Source organism: Sphaerodactylus townsendi, linkage group LG11 (assembly GCF_021028975.2).
Source record: "Sphaerodactylus townsendi isolate TG3544 linkage group LG11, MPM_Stown_v2.3, whole genome shotgun sequence".
NCBI lineage: Eukaryota > Metazoa > Chordata > Lepidosauria > Squamata > Sphaerodactylidae > Sphaerodactylus > Sphaerodactylus townsendi.
The window spans coordinates 34,395,301-34,411,534 of NC_059435.1; the positions used below are offsets into that span (position 1 = coordinate 34,395,301).

At 37.3% G+C, this 16,234-nt stretch overlaps 1 protein-coding gene across 3 annotated transcripts in view; it reads left to right on the forward strand.

Annotated features, from left to right (window-relative positions):
- TOP2B (DNA topoisomerase II beta) overlaps window positions 1-16,234 on the forward strand; it is a 50,427-nt gene that overhangs the window by 8,057 nt on the left and 26,136 nt on the right. For all 3 annotated transcript variants that reach the window (XM_048511369.1, XM_048511367.1, XM_048511366.1), the window contains exons 4-14: window positions 2,806-2,869; window positions 6,441-6,586; window positions 9,345-9,442; window positions 10,674-10,886; window positions 10,989-11,162; window positions 11,276-11,377; window positions 11,461-11,598; window positions 12,984-13,122; window positions 13,471-13,628; window positions 13,714-13,839; window positions 15,003-15,113. In XM_048511369.1, coding sequence (XP_048367326.1) covers window positions 2,806-2,869; window positions 6,441-6,586; window positions 9,345-9,442; window positions 10,674-10,886; window positions 10,989-11,162; window positions 11,276-11,377; window positions 11,461-11,598; window positions 12,984-13,122; window positions 13,471-13,628; window positions 13,714-13,839; window positions 15,003-15,113 — 1,469 coding nt within the window. The remainder of the gene's footprint in view (window positions 1-2,805; window positions 2,870-6,440; window positions 6,587-9,344; window positions 9,443-10,673; window positions 10,887-10,988; window positions 11,163-11,275; window positions 11,378-11,460; window positions 11,599-12,983; window positions 13,123-13,470; window positions 13,629-13,713; window positions 13,840-15,002; window positions 15,114-16,234) is intronic.

A 16,234-nucleotide genomic window follows, 5' to 3' on the forward strand; every position in this document is an offset into this window, starting at 1 on the left:
TACAAGCATACTATAATTTTATAGTGGGGCCTGATTTAGCAGTGCTTAGGTGAAATAGGACTACTGTGTCACTAAAACATAGTCTGCTTTACACCTTTATTATTGTTCACTTTACATGTTAACCATCAATTTAAGTTGGTTTAAAATACTCATTATTTCATGTGAATGAACTGGAAAAACGTTGACCTGGTACGCAGTCTTATTGTCTGTGTACTTAAATTTAAGTCATTTTAGTTTCCTGAAAGCCAATGGTAACAAATTTTCTTGCATTCATTTATTTCTGTATAAGAGGATAATGAATGGAGTTATCTGTGAACATACCCTGTGACAAGAAATAGTCCTATGAGGTTGGAGAGTCTAACAACTGCCCAAAGCCCTTAGGGGGTGGAGTGGTATATCAGAACTAACAAATAAATAAAAATAACTAAATAAAATAAACAACATAGAACAGATGTGGTTTTAGGTTTGATTTGTTTGGAGCAATTTGTGGTTTTCCAGCTGTGAACTTTCCCTGAATCTGGCTTGAGCCAGCGTGGTGTAGAGGTTAAGAGGCTTATCTGGTGAATCAGAGGTGTTTCTGCACTCCTACATTCCTGCTGGGTGACCTTGGGCTAATCACAGTTCTTTGGAACTATCTCAGCCCCACCTACCACGCAAGGTGTCAGTTGTGGGGAAAGGAGTTTTTATGCCACCTTGAGTCTCCTTACATGGGAGAAAGGTGGGGTATAAATCCAAACTCTTCTCTCTCTCTTCTTCTCTTCTGAATAGGTGTTATTTATTTGTGCCATTCCACAATGCTGTGCTACTCTAACAAGAATAATTAACCTTTCCTACCCTAAACTGGGCTTCAGAGTCCTTAATACCTGTATCTTTGTTAGAGGTCAAATGTCCCCAGGCTGAAGGCATTTAGTCATGTGGGGGGCAGAAAATTGCCCCCACGCCCCTCTTCCTTCCCCTCAGGTCCATACACTGACTTTAAGACCTGGTGCAAAAAAAGTTGTTTGGTCGTGGTGGGGGATGGCAGACACCCATATGGGGAGTGGGGTAGCGGAAAACTCGGATTTTGCACCAGGCTACATTTTCCCTGGATTGAGGTGCAATAAAAGGATGTTTGTATGTTAAATGTTATATGTTAAATTTGTCTGTTATGCATCTGTCTCTGGAGCCATGTCAGAATGGCATTGTAGTCTCAGCAAAACTACACTCCTCTGAACGGATTGACTTCAGAGGATTTGGAAGGGTGCATTCTATTAGGCTTGCTACCCTAGTAACAAAGCTATATCTCCTTTCTTCTAGTGTTATTTCTGTTATTTGTATTTAGTTCTAATTTATATATAATTTTGTTCACTTCTGTGATTCCATTTAGCAGTACTTTATTACTTTAATGGTTTTTGCTAATTGGAATGTGAGCAAGGCCAAGAAGTCTTCGGGGTAAGAAATAAAAGGGAACATTTGTGAAGTCTTGTCAAAGTAAAGACTTCACATTTATGTAATTGCAGAAGTCCTTTAGATTAGTGAAATTCAGAGGACTTGTCTTCAGAATCCTGCTCCGTACAAAGAGCAGACCCTTCAGTTTGAAAAGAGATCTTTTGAGAAACCTCTTTTGCTGCCCTAGAAATATAACATTTTTACTGTTAAATGAGAGCCTTCATTATGTATGTTGGTGGGGGTGGGTGGAATAAATGACCTGGCCCAATACTGGGTTGCATCCTACACAGCATTTCTGCATCTGCAAGGACTTCTGCCAGTGATGTATGACCTTTTTGGGTCCTTCCTCTGGTGGCTGCCCAAAATACCCCAAGATATAGGATTTGGGGGAAATAAAATTATTTCATCAACAATCCATTAAATGTTCTCTGAAGCATAGTTGCTTTGAAATCCCTGGAATGATGGGGGGAAATGTAGTTGGAACCACCTTTTGGAAGATAATTTAGGAGTATTGGGGCTTTTGGAGTGAAGTAATAAGCTCTCATTCAAGGAAGTCATGTTTGGTGTTTTTATCGGAACCATCAAGAGAAATTCATTAGCAGACATATGCTGGTGTGTGGGCACATATAAGACGGAGATGATCTTACAGCTGTGTGGGTCCCAAACTGTGAAAGGCTTTATCAAGAAAAACTAGTAACTTCAGTTGAGCTCAGAAGTACATAACCAGCCAGTGAATCTCTTTTAGAATTGGCTTAATATGCTTATGTATTACAAGTTACAAGGAAACTTTCCAGGATTGCCTTATGTAAAGCATATTAAAACCAAGAGGTTCTAAATCCATCAGTCAGCAGATTCTAAAGGTAGTAGTTTATATACTGTATTTAAAAGGCATGTCTTGCTACCACATTAATCTCTTCAAGAATGAAGCTGAATTAAGGAGGGTAAAGTTAATAGGCTTGTGCAGGTTCGCTCATTTGCCTGTATTCATGGGAGCAGCATAATTCATGATCTTGCCTCTGACTGTCAAAGGTTATTGATATGTCTTGAGTTCATGCTTCATATATTATGTGTGTGCAAATGATGGAGAAACTGCAAAAAAGGTCTCAAACATAAAGTGTGAAGTAACTATCAACCTAACATTACATTAGAAAAACTAGTTAAAAAATCCTAATATATGTTTAACTGTTTTTCAGATTACTAAGAAAAATAAATACTACTATAATATAGTAGGGAAACACATCCCATTCTGTAATCTGGAAGCATCTGGTCCAAAAAAGTATAGTGTGTCGAAGTTCCTTACAAGCATGATTGTGATAAGTATGTAAAAATATTTAAAATTTTAGGTGTTGATGCTAACAAGTGTTAATTCATTTCTAGTAAACGCAGCTGACAATAAACAGAGGGATAAGAATATGACATGTATTAAAATATCCATTGATCCGTAAGTAAAATATTATGATTTTTTCTACCTGGGTATTTAAAAAACAATTGCTGCATGATTTGTTTAAGTAAATTCTACTTTTAAACTCTGACATTATTTATAAAAAATTTGGAAGGAAACTATTATAGATAGGTGGAACGATTATTGTGACAAAAATAATTTACTTAAAAAAGAACAGTTCATTTAAAGGGTGAAGCCTCTAATTTGACATATCCCCCTCAAAATACAGAGGTGAACATGTTTAATGGATGTGATATAAAATAAGTGCTTCTAATTAGATGTTTTTATTGCCTGCTCCATACATTCAGTACATTCATCTATAGCACATTTTGACAGTAGCCTGCTCCTATGTGTCTGTTTCTCTTATTTTAGAATTTTAATAATAAGTTGTCAGTTGGGTCAGTTGTTTGATGTCCCGTTTGTGTCTTTCTACACATACACAGAGGTAACATTATTATGCGTGTGTTCAACAGAAAGCTGCAGATAGTCATGCCTTCATGAAGAGGGTATTTGTAACATGTATTTGAAACTGTTAATTTTAGCCATTATAATTTGAGCATACATTTAAATATATCTTAGATATATTAGGTATATTACTAAAAAGTGTAATGTGAATGCTGTTTGATTCAAGTCAGTTCCTGGGCTTTTGTTATAGAGGTAGTTTCACAAGCAATTTTGCTAGCAGTTCTATACTCACCTTCAGTTTTTCCTTGGGAATTCACTGTTGTTGGCTGTTAACCTGATGATGTGATATATATCTAACCAGTATGATTTAGCTGATAATTATTGCGGACTATCTGATTTGGGTCTAGTGGGAATTTCCACTGATGAAAGGTGAAGCGTGATTGTAACTGATTCCCCCATCCTGCTGTAGGCTTCAGCTCTCCTCTAATGCTTCTCTTTAGTGTTCCTTGGAAGCAGCATTTGAGGCTGCAGTGGGAGAGCGAAGGTCTTTCCCACTGATGGAAGGTCCTTCTATCACTCTGGAGTCTGCTCAGCTGCAATATTGCTGTGCCATGCCTGGACAAATTGCATCTGCCTTCACCTCTAGATTTCCCTGTTAATGTGTCATTTTAAAACTAATGCTTCGCTTCAGTACTGGTTTTTTTTTTAGATTTCTGGTTGGTTCCACAACCCAAATCCTATTTCATTGTTTATTGACTAACCCATCCTGTTGATTGTTTTGACTCACTCTGATTGTGTTGACTCAGTCTGTGTAATCTGCCTTGAGTCCTAGTGAGAAAGGTGGACTATAAATAATGTAAATAAAAATAATTATGTGTTAATGAGGCTTAGTGGCAAAAATAAGACATATAATCGTGAAGGACATCAAGTTAGAATTTGCAAGCGGTTGCTGGCGGAAAAATGGAAACCAAACATTTAAAAGATAAGAGGGAAAGAAACTGGGTGCAAATAACTTCTGCTCTCATTATCCTCTTCTAGTCGGAATCTTCCAAAAATGCTGTAGTCTTATTCTGACTCAAGATCACTGTTCTCTGGTGAAGTCGTGAGGAAAAGCTGTCATGTTTTTGCTTGTTATGTCAATATCAAAACCATAGGAAGCAGTCCTACCAGATTCATATGATAAATTCTGCGCATTATTTGTTTCAATTAGCAAATTTATTATATTTATTTGAAATTGTTGGGTTCTTTTCAAAGAACTGGTTTTGTAAAGGAATCTTGTATCTTTGCCTGATCGTGAATTAAAAACTGATTACTGATGATCTGGAAGTTGTTACTGAATTCCCCTTGTTTTGTTTTTTTTGATGTGATAATGCCCAAAGGAAACCAGAAGCAAAGCTGTTGCTTATAAATCCTTCAAAATCATGCAACTGTTAGAACAATTCCCTTAAAAGCAAATTTGACTGTTGTCAATGTGATCAACAACATAGAGCAAGGTCTTGTGCAGGTCTCTGAAGAGATAGCATATAAAGACATGAAATAATATACATTATGTAAACTAATAATTATATAAGAAGGGGTCTAGCAAGATTTTACACCGGAATGGGAAAGTTACTTTACCTCACTCTTTTAGCCATTCTTTCCTCCCTTTTTGCTCTGGTTGAAGTTGTGTAAATGCTTTTCCTTCTATCCATACTGCTGGTTCTTCTTCCTTTGTTCAGTCACCAGATTACTTTATTTCTTCCCTCCTATCGCCTATCGGTTACAGTGTGTTTTTCACCTATTCTCTCTTCATTCCTGCTTTCTCTCACCCTTAACTATTTATTGCATTATTCTCTGAAGTGGGTTTTTTTCTGTTGTCTTTTGGGTACTTTTATCCCTGTGTTCATAAAAAACATTTCAGAGCTTGAGATTCTTATTTATTTGCTATCTCTTGTGAGTGGGTTTTCTTGATCTGCACATGGACTGTTAGATATGTTGGTTAGATTCATTTCTCTGGTGAGTTTGTACAGTTAAGGATGCGGCTGAAAATTCTATGCAGGAGCAAGGCAGGCATGTAAAAATTTTAATAAAATAAAAAGATCTCATACTGTTTACCTTTGATAGTTCTGTGAATTATCTTTGCCTTTGTTTTTCCTGACTTTAAAACAGAAGAAAATATTTGAGAGTGGGATACAATTAAATTATATTAATCAAATTAAATAGGATGCATTCAAGAGCTTGTTACATGTTTTTCTGTGAAGTCTAAAATGTGAGAAATAAAGTTTATACTTTAGGCTGTGGGTCACTCCACATCTAAATCATCAGGACTGTACTCATACAAGTGGATATTTGTTAGTTTTCTGTACCTGAACTACACCTTGAAAAAGGAACCTATTAGCTGTGTAACTGCTTTCATACACATTGAATAATTTCACTTTCAATTTGCTTTCAGTGCATTTAACAACTGGATTTTACTATATGAAATGGCAAAATCATCCAACAAATGATCACTGAAGTGCACTAAAAGTACATTATTTAGTGTGGGTGAAAGCATTTTAAGCAAAAATAGATTATCGCGTATATGAAAGTGTTGAAAGAACATGCAGCATTGGTATGAATTGGCATAGAGATCCTATATTATGGTGTTAATTTCCAACAGAGAAATATTCTACGCTAGCACATTTTTTCAGAAACTTTTATAGTTTCCGCTGTCAGAACTGCTTCCTAGACCATGTTTATGGTGATGCTGTAAAACATAGATGTACTACAAGCCAAAGAAGGTTGTGTTCATTCTCCTTACCCTGGCATTAGCTTGGTTGCTTTCAATTTATATTTGTGTGTTTTTTCCAACTTCCTACTTTTTGAGCCCTTTGATTGCTAACCTGTTTGCCGGTGAAAACCATTGTGCAGAGGCACATTCTAAGTTGATGTGGAATAATATCCTTTGTGTCATTGTGATAGGCTTACAGTGGTGGGAAAACTTTTTTGAGGCAACTGGTTCTACTATTTCCATTCTTACTGACGATCTCCTGAGAAGTTTCCAGCAGACCTTAGGGATTCCCTGGAATGTAAATTGGTACACTTGCATTACTCGCTAAAATGGGGTAGACTGTATATGTTAATTTTGCTGTTATCTACTTTAGAACTTCGTATACATCTTTTAAAAAATGTTTATTTTCATTTTCAGTGAATCAAATATTATAAGTATCTGGAATAATGGAAAAGGCATTCCAGTTGTGGAACACAAGGTGGAAAAGATGTATGTTCCTGCCTTAATCTTTGGACAGCTATTAACCTCCAGCAATTATGACGATGAAGAGAAAAAAGTTACAGGTGACATAATGTATATTTATTTAGCATTGACTAGAATTAGCATTCCTTAATGACAACTACAATTAGTATTCCCTTATGACAAAAATTCCTTTATGATATTTGAAGCTAATTTTATTAAGTTTTATTTCTGTTACTTGATGGTTTGCTTTACAATGTGTCATATGGGTACATTGAGAAAAGTGAAAGTTCAGCTGCATATGATTTTATAATTTAAAAAATGGTCAGAGGAATACCATTTCCCTAGAGTTTTGTAACACTTAGGTATCCATTCTGTAAGGATTTATTTCTTCCTCAAAATTGTATTCTGTACGTAAAGTACTGTCTGCTCATGTGTGTCTATTCATAGTATTCTTTAGGAGAATTAGGAATTCCTTATGTTTGACCCCCTACTGATAGATTACACTATTGAAGGCCATGTTGAAGGTTGTCGTGCTAGAAACTTTGGCCAGACATAACAGTAACTCCAAGGTAAAAAAGTGAACAAACAATTTTGAAAAGCAACTCAGATTTTTTAAAATGGATACAGTGTTTAATAGCTCAGTCTTTAGCTCAGTTACAGCAATCCAGTAGGGTTTTCAAGGCAAGAGACTTACAGTGGTGGTTTGCCATTGCCTTCCTCTACATAGTGACCATGCTGTTCCTTAGTGGTCTCCCATCCAAGTTCTAGCCAGAAATGACGCTTCTTACCTTCTGAGTTGTGACAAGATCAGGATAACTTGGGCTGTCCAGGTCAGGGCTGTCTTTACAAGAGAAACCCAGGGCCTATCATTTTAGCTTTATCTCAGTTTTGGTCCTTTAGATATTTCCTATTATATGTTATTTCAGCATTAGAAATAAATTTGTGTAATTACATTTTAGATGGTTCTGAAGCATTAATTGATGTCATTATTAAACATTTTCAGTCATTGAATGCCAAAAAGCAATAATGGCAGTTGCAGTCAATTAATCCCCATTTCACCAAACTATGCTAATTCAAACTTTGATCATGCATGGGACCATTTTGAATCATTCCATTTAATCCTTAATGCTATATTAAACTATGTTAAGAGGGTTGATAAGAGCTTTCCCTCCCTAAATGATACCCAATAGTAAAATAGCATTACCTTTTTAGTATAAATTTCTGGTACATATTGCATTGTTTTGTGTGAAAAGATCGAATCTTGTTGCTTTTTCTTCGATTAGAAGCTGATTTGGGTATGGTGTTAACAAAACCATTGGGCTCCTACCAGCCCTTGCCCAATTAAACCTTTTCAAGCAGTTTTTTTTCTCCTTGTAGCTGTTAAAGGAACCCCACTGTGATTAAAAAAAACTTTAAAATAATTTGGAGTTGAGCTCTTCCCTTCGATTGCTACTTTTTCAACCTTCTTGATTTGTAGTGAATTTGAAAAATCTTTGTTGATATTGTTGAAGGCTGTCCTGACTGGTATCAATTGGCATGTTTAGAGGCATGTCATGGTGAGATGTATTTATACAGATTATGCCACAGAGAGAAATACATCTCACCATGACATGCCTTTGGAGGTGCCAAACATTAGAGCAAAAACTACTGGGCCATGGCCCCACAGCCTGAAAAATCCACAACAGTTACATCTTGTTTTGGCCCTATAGCTGTAACTGTTATCCTAGCTTAACACTCGATCTGTTTACTGATTTTCATGAATGCTGAATTAGAAACATGATGTGAAACTATAGCTTTGAATACCTTGAGAAGAGACAGCTGATCTGTAGAAAAGTGATTATGACAGCAATCTTGAGAACACTTATGCCTGCTTCTTAGATTACCATAGATTGATTAGGAAAGGAAAGCATAAGTATTGGTACTAGTTCATCGCTGATGTTAACCCAGATTTGTTCCTCCTAACTATTACTTAGATAGAATCTGAGAATTGATGCATTGTGTTTAGAAAGATTCCCTTGTTTAGATGTAGGAGCCATTGGTGGTATATGATTAGAAATCGTTAGTCCTGATTCTGTGATCTGACTGTACCAGCAGTTGCTTTGCCCCAGCCACGCTGGCATAATGTTATTACAATCTTTTATACTCTCAACAGCCATGTACAAAACAAAGCAAACTCCCCCCTCATAATGTAGCACCAACAGCTCCTTTTGCAGCATTTATTTACTGCAGTTACTATTTATTTAAAATATATATACCCAAGCCACCTGCCAAATGCAACATTGCATAATAATGCTCCAATATTATTCATACAGCAAACTCATGAATCAAATTCACCCTCTATGATAGTGGATTGCCTTTTTATTGGAAGTCCTGTTGGTCCATTGGTCCAAGATTTGCCATTTGTGTAATGGGAAATTTCTGGAGGTTTGTGGGGGTTTTGGGAGGGGGCGAGGGTTCGGATCTTAGGCTGGATGGAATTTGGGGAGGGGAATGAACTTGGTGTGGATGTGATGCCACAGAATCTACCCTCCAAAACTACCATTTTTTCTCCAGGGAAACTGATCTCTGTAGCCTGGAGATCAGTTGTAATTCTAGGAGAACTCCAGCCCTCCCCTGTAGGTTGACAACCCTGACCCATTAATATATGACTTGGCATCTTCCTAGTCAGGCAGACTGAAATCTAACTGGAAAAAACTTGTTCTGTAGTCTCTTGTCTACTTAGTTTATGCTGAACTAGCCTCTAAGCATTGTCAGAGTGCACAGTCAGTGTTCGATCTTCCAAGTTTGTACATTTAACCAAATTGATTTTGGAGTGAGGTATCATTTCACCACATATAATGCTTATTTGGTTTTTTCCAGGTGGCCGTAATGGCTATGGTGCAAAACTTTGTAATATATTCAGTACAAAGTTTACAGTTGAAACTGCTTGCAAAGAATACAAGCACAGTTTTAAACAGGTATGCTGGTTTTCCTGAAATTTCTCTTGCCTGCATTGTTTGGCTGAGAAACTGGTTTAAAAATTTAGAATGAAAAACAATATGTATTTGGTAGTAAATGGTTTTGAAGGTATCAGTTAGCAGAATAATGTTTTTGGTGCTTTTGCACAGAAAAGATAATAGCCTTTTGAAGTAGCCATTTTAGTTTTGTACAAAGATTATATGTACAAACTTGCATGAGTCTTGTTGTCTTAGCCCTAGTTGAGAGGTAACATCTTTACAAATACAGTTATGAAGAAGAACCTGATTTTCCATTACATTGAGTTTACATTACTGGTCAGCGCACAGACAAGCTGATTGAGCTCTCACAAAGCGGTGGCAACCCTGGCTTAGTTCTGAGCATTTTGATAGGGAAGTGTTTCGGTTTCAATGCTGTCATTTCTGTATCTTTTTGATGGTTTCAATGCTATCCTTTCTGTATCTTTTTGTTATAAGTAAAGAATATCTGTTTCCAGTCAAAGCTCATCTGTCATGAGATTATTTTTCTTACAAGATGCCAGTACATGGCATCATAGAACTGAAGTATTTTAAACTTTGTACTTTATAACATTTTATATATTTGGAGATTTTCAAGGAACATTTGTGAAGAAAACCTGTTTGGAAAATCACTTGAGGTCTCCTGATATGTAATTTAGAGTTCACAGACTTTACCTAATGTCCTAACATATGAGTTGATTATCTATTATAGCAGTGTTACACGACCAATTTATGTTGTAGTATTATTTAATTCCTTTATGTCCCACCTTTCTCCCCTGTGGGAATACAAGGCAGCTTGCATTATTCTTCTCTAGTCCATTTTGTCCTCACAGCAACCCTGTGAAGTAGGTTAGGCTGAGAGTTTGACTAGCCCAATGTCACCCACTGAGCTTCCATGGCACAAGTGGAAATTTGAATATGGATCTCGCAGCTACTAGTCTAAGACTCTAATCACTTCACTATACTGTTCAAACTCACCATCCTAATTCACTGTACTTAATTTATAAAATAAGTTGATTGTGTTTTTCTTTTAAATATTAAGTGCTTCCATGTAAGACAAAAATAAATACTAACACGAAAGCTGAATGTTTCTGTGAAAGAAGTTATGCATGTAATCAGTTGGACAAGAATATTTTAGCTTTGTTCTTTTATGCAATGCTTGTTTTACAGTATAGAAAAAAGTGTTGCTGACATGTATCTCTCTTTTTTCACAAAGACCTGGATGAACAATATGCTGAAGACATCTGATCCCAAGATTAAGCATTTTGAAGGAGATGATTACACATGTGTGACATTCCAACCAGATCTTGCTAAATTTAAGATGGAAAAACTCGACAAAGATATTGTGGCTCTCATGACAAGAAGAGCTTATGATTTGGCAGGAGCATGCAAAGGGGTCAAAGTTTTGCTTAATGGAAAAAAGCTACCTGTAAGAGGCTTAAGTAAAATATTTCTGTAATTGAATAAGTATACTTAAGAGCAATTATAAACAGCACGTATTTAAGTCATTTTGATTTTTGTGGAATCTTAGGTGAATGGCTTCCGTAGTTACGTTGATCTTTATGTCAAAGATAAGTTGGATGAAACTGGAGTTGCCCTGAAAGTTATCCATGAACTTGCAAATGAACGCTGGGATGTTTGTCTCACTTTAAGTGAAAAAGGGTTTCAGCAAATTAGCTTTGTGAACAGTATTGCTACCACAAAGGTAAGTTGTTTTGCATGCCTTAGAGTGGGTGGAAGACTAACAACAATAAATGTAACTATAGTTAAGAAATATAAACATTTCACTTTGTTGCTTTTCTTTATTTTTACCTTAAGGGTGGTAGGCACGTTGATTATGTTGTAGATCAAATTGTTGGAAAATTGATAGAGGTGGTGAAGAAGAAGAACAAAGCTGGTGTTTCAGTGAAGCCATTCCAGGCAAGTCAATTCTCATATTTCAGAGAATTTCCAGAAACAAAGTTCAGTTAATCATTTAAATAGCTTTGACTTTTTTTAACCAGGTAAAGAATCACATATGGGTTTTTATCAATTGTCTTATTGAGAACCCAAGTTTCGATTCTCAAACAAAAGAAAACATGACGCTTCAGCCTAAAAGCTTTGGGTCCAAATGCCAGCTATCAGAGAAATTTTTCAAAGCAGTAAGTATTGTGTATTGCTTTCTTGCCATATGGGCGTATGAAAAATATATGAAGAATGGGCCTGTTTTTATCTGGTAAAGATGACTGGTTGCGGTTGTTCCTTGTGGACAAAATTTAGGACATTGCTGTAGGCAACAAATTTTCTACACTGTGGGACATGCCTATGTGGCTCAATCCTGTCCCCTATGCTATTCAATCTCCTTGTGAAGCCCTTAGGGAAAATCATTTGTGATTTTAGTAGGGTGCTATCAATGTGCTGATGACACTGCACTCTACTTTCCTCTATCCATGTTGCCTGATGACGCTATCAAGTCTCTAAACCAATACCTGACTGCTGTAGTTGAAAGGCTAAGGGTATACAATCTGAAAATGAATCCTGACAAGACAAACTTAATGTTGACTAAGACCCTGAAGGGTTTTGGGCTCTCCACTTTGTTTGGGGTCTAATTGTCTGTTTCTGGCTCAGCCACTGGCTGATTCCGAATCGAGTTTTATTGCTGCAGAAACAACCTGATGCAGTTGCAAAAAGGCATTCTACCAATTTCACTTAGCTTGTAAGGTGCCCCCCTACCTTGACCTGGATCCAGGCTATGGTTACCTTGAGGCTGGGCTGCTGTAATGCACTCTATGTGGTTCTGCCCTTAAAGACAACTTGGAAGCTGCAGTTGATACAGACCGCTACAGCTTGACTGTTATCAGGTGTTATGCAGAATTAGCTTATTGTTCACTTTCTGCAGCTTCTCCATTGTTTACTGGTCAGAATTGTTCAGGAGGGTATTCATAGAGGAACAGAACTGTATTATAATGGTTCAGCTTGTAAGTTGACCTCTGTTAGGTATGTGTCTATTCTTTGAGTTCTTCAGTCCCAGCCCCACCGCTGCTAATAATGAATTAGTTGTAGGCACCCTAATATCAAGGATAGGATGTTCTCTTGACTGGGATTCAAATTTAGTTTGTGAATGCCCAAGACTTGAATATGCCCCGAGGGAAAGTGGATTTGACTTTTTTCCTGCAAATATCTGATACCTGTGCAATATGACAAACTTTGATGGTGCCTTCAGTTTAAAAAATGGTTTGCTATGCAGCATGGAATAAGATAGCTTGGTTCTTAAGATATACAACCCCATTGCCCTCTGGGCACAAATAACTAATTTCATAGTTCTTGTAATTCTAATCTATGTGTTGATCTTAATAATTTTAACAAAGCAAAAATATCAAGGATGGGTAGAATGATGAAGGTTTCAGTGTTATTTTTCTGGTTCAGTAAATAATTTATAGGAAAAAATGGATTCTGATCTTTAAGTACATTATTTTACTTTATCAGGGTGAAACTTTTGTTTTAATATTTTCAAGTATGGTATGATCTTTCTTTTTTTTTCATATAGGCCTCTAACTGTGGTATTGTCGAGAGTATCTTGAATTGGGTGAAATTCAAGGCGCAGACTCAGTTGAACAAAAAATGTTCGTCAGTGAAACACAGCAAAATCAAGGGAATTCCCAAACTTGATGATGCTAATGATGCTGGTAAGAGCTAACCATTCCTTATCCAAAACTGCCGTGTAAATCAAATGCAGTTTACTTTTCTTTCCAGAAAAAATGTTCTGAAAATAAGTGTTTTCTAAAATCTGTAAATATGAGAGAGAGAGAGAGAGAGAGAGAGAGAGAGAGAGAGAGAGAGAACTGATACTGAATATGTATTGTCACCTTTATGAGTTGACTGTTTTTGTCTAAAATGGGTATTATTTAATACAGTTATGATTAAAGATTGCTTTAATTTTGATTAAAGATTATGGTTTAAGGGGATATTTAATTATAATTAAAGATTGCTTTAATGTTATTTCTCTTTTCCTCTCTTTCTCCATCCCTTTTCAGGTGGAAAACATTCCTTGGATTGTACCTTGATTTTAACTGAAGGAGATTCAGCCAAATCTTTAGCTGTATCTGGCTTAGGTGTCATTGGAAGAGACAGATATGGGGTTTTTCCACTCAGGGGTAAAATTCTCAATGTTCGAGAAGCATCTCACAAACAGGTAAAGAAAAGAAATGTTAAGGATTAGTGTATTGTTGGTTTATATATATACATGCTAAGCTGTTGTTTCTCTACATTTTATCCAGATCATGGAAAATGCAGAAATCAACAACATCATAAAAATAGTCGGTCTACAATACAAGAAAAGTTATGAAGATCCTGAGTCACTGAAAACGTTAAGATATGGAAAGATTATGATCATGACAGATCAGGTAAGTAAGGATGTGAAGTTCAGTTTGACTTAACTCTGCAGGAAGAAATTGTTGCAGCAGAAAACAAAAATCTCCTTTGGACATTTGTGTTAGATTCACAATTCTTTAGTTAAATGTGTAAGCTTATTTTTTAATGTGGAATGTGCAAATAAATTTTGTTCAGATGCTGCTCATATTGTTATTCTGTGATGTCATATGTTCAGGGTCATTTATCAATTCCATATCAATTTATCAATTCCATAGTTATTTCCATTGGTTTCAATGGGAAATACATTCCTATTTGTAACACCTTGCCTCACATTAGGATGAAATTCTCTTGTGCCCTTCACCTGAGGGAGCATTTTTCTCAGTTGTAGAAGACGTCCTTTGTTCCAGGTTCAGTAAAGAACACATATAGAAGATATCCTTTGTTCCAGGTTCAGTAAAGAACACAACATATTTTCAGCCCTAACTGCAATCCAAATGGGATGAAATTCTCTGGAATTGTCTGTAGCCCGCACTGGTGTGATCCTGTCCGCCAAACTGCACACAGAGAAAATAATGTATTACTGGTTTTACAGGGTATTAAGATATTCTGAGGCAGAATGGACACATGGAGGGTTGGGGATAGCCACTCTTTACACTTCAAGGAATGTGGATTGGGGTGCTAAATGTTGCCCCTGCACACAAACCATGCATTAGCTTCCTGCCTCTCCTTATGTTTCTTTCAATTGTAACTAATGTAATTTCCCCCTGCCCATTGAAGAGCCAATGGGGTGGAAAGAATTTGTCAAAGCAGGATTGGTTATCACCAGCCCATTGTCATGCTGACCTTTTCTCCCACACAGTGAATACACACCTCTTTTCCTAAGCAAGCTCCAGGCTTTCAGAGGTATGGGTATATGGTCTTCGGTGACACAACTCTTTTCTCTATCCCTTCTCCTGCATTTATTATGCTGCCCTAGGCATCAGGCATTCCATTTTCTCACACCTTCCAGCAAACTAACTAACATCCCATAGAGTGGGTTGGCTTAGGCAAACATTAATCTGTCTCTCACAGAGCTCTCCAGTTATTTAATTTCATGGAAATATTATTTTTAAAAGAATGTAGTTTTTAATAAATGGAAGTGGCACTTCTGTTAATTTCATTCAGCATTCACTGATGATTTTCTTTTCACATTCAGGATCAGGATGGATCCCATATTAAAGGCTTGCTGATCAATTTTATTCATCACAATTGGCCATCACTTTTGAAGCATGGTTTTCTTGAGGAGTTCATTACTCCTATCGTAAAGGTGCGTTGCACACAACTAGTACTTTTTTCAGATATGTACTATGAATGTGTTGTACCGAACAAAGATCAGTGGTGACAGCTCCTGCTTTATTAGTTTTTGTTAGGTATTCTTTTTCTAACACCATTTCATGCATACATACAGTGAAATGGAGTCCTGATCAACAGTCGATCATGATTTTCTGGCTCGCTGCCTTGTCAACACTGGGATGCAAGGGATAGCCTTGTGGTGGCTGATCTTATTTTCCAGGGTCGGTGACAGAGGGTGGCACAAGGGGAGAGAACATGTCACCCACTTGTGTGTGGAGTCTGCAAAGAGTAGTCCTCTCCCTGATGCTGTTTAACATCTTTATGCACCCTGTAAGCACTCTCTTGCCCAGTTGGTCCAGAGTTTTGGGCTGGGTTGTTACCAGTATGCTGGTGACACCCATCTGTATCTGTTGATGGGTGGCTGCTAGAGGCCACAGTGAAAAATCGTTGAAAAAGAGCCAGTTGAAATTAAATTAACCAAAGACAGAGGTCCTTTGGCTAGGCTAGGAGATTTCAGGAGGGGGAAGCCAGTACCTGGCACTTGATGACATGCATTTAACACCTATGCTTACTGTCAAGAGTTCAGGAGGTTTCCTGGATGGCTTCTTGTCTATGAAGGCACAGGTCATGAATGTTGCCAAACTCTGTCAGGTTAGGCTCCTGGAACCCTACCTGTCACATGCTGACCTAGCCATGGTGATCTATGCAGTCACCTCCAGACTAGACTACTGTAACTTGCTGTATGCAGGGCTACCCTTGAGACTGCTCCAGAAACTTCATCTGTTCCAAAATGCTGCTGGACAGTTCCTCACGAGGATACTGTATCGAGCACATATCCAACCAGCGCTCCATCGGCTGCCTTGGCTCCGGGTGGAGTATCAGATCAAGTTCACGGTTTTGGTATTAACCTTTAAAGCTCTAGCTGGTCTGAGATCTTTCTACCTGCAGACCACCTTTCATCATACCCCAAAGTGTGCTTTGCTCAGCAAATAACACCTTACAGTGGGACATGTCCTGAAGATATCTGTCTGTCCTTAGTTACGGCTGGAGAGTTTTCAGCTCTGGCCCTGGCCTGATGGAACATTCTTTCAAATG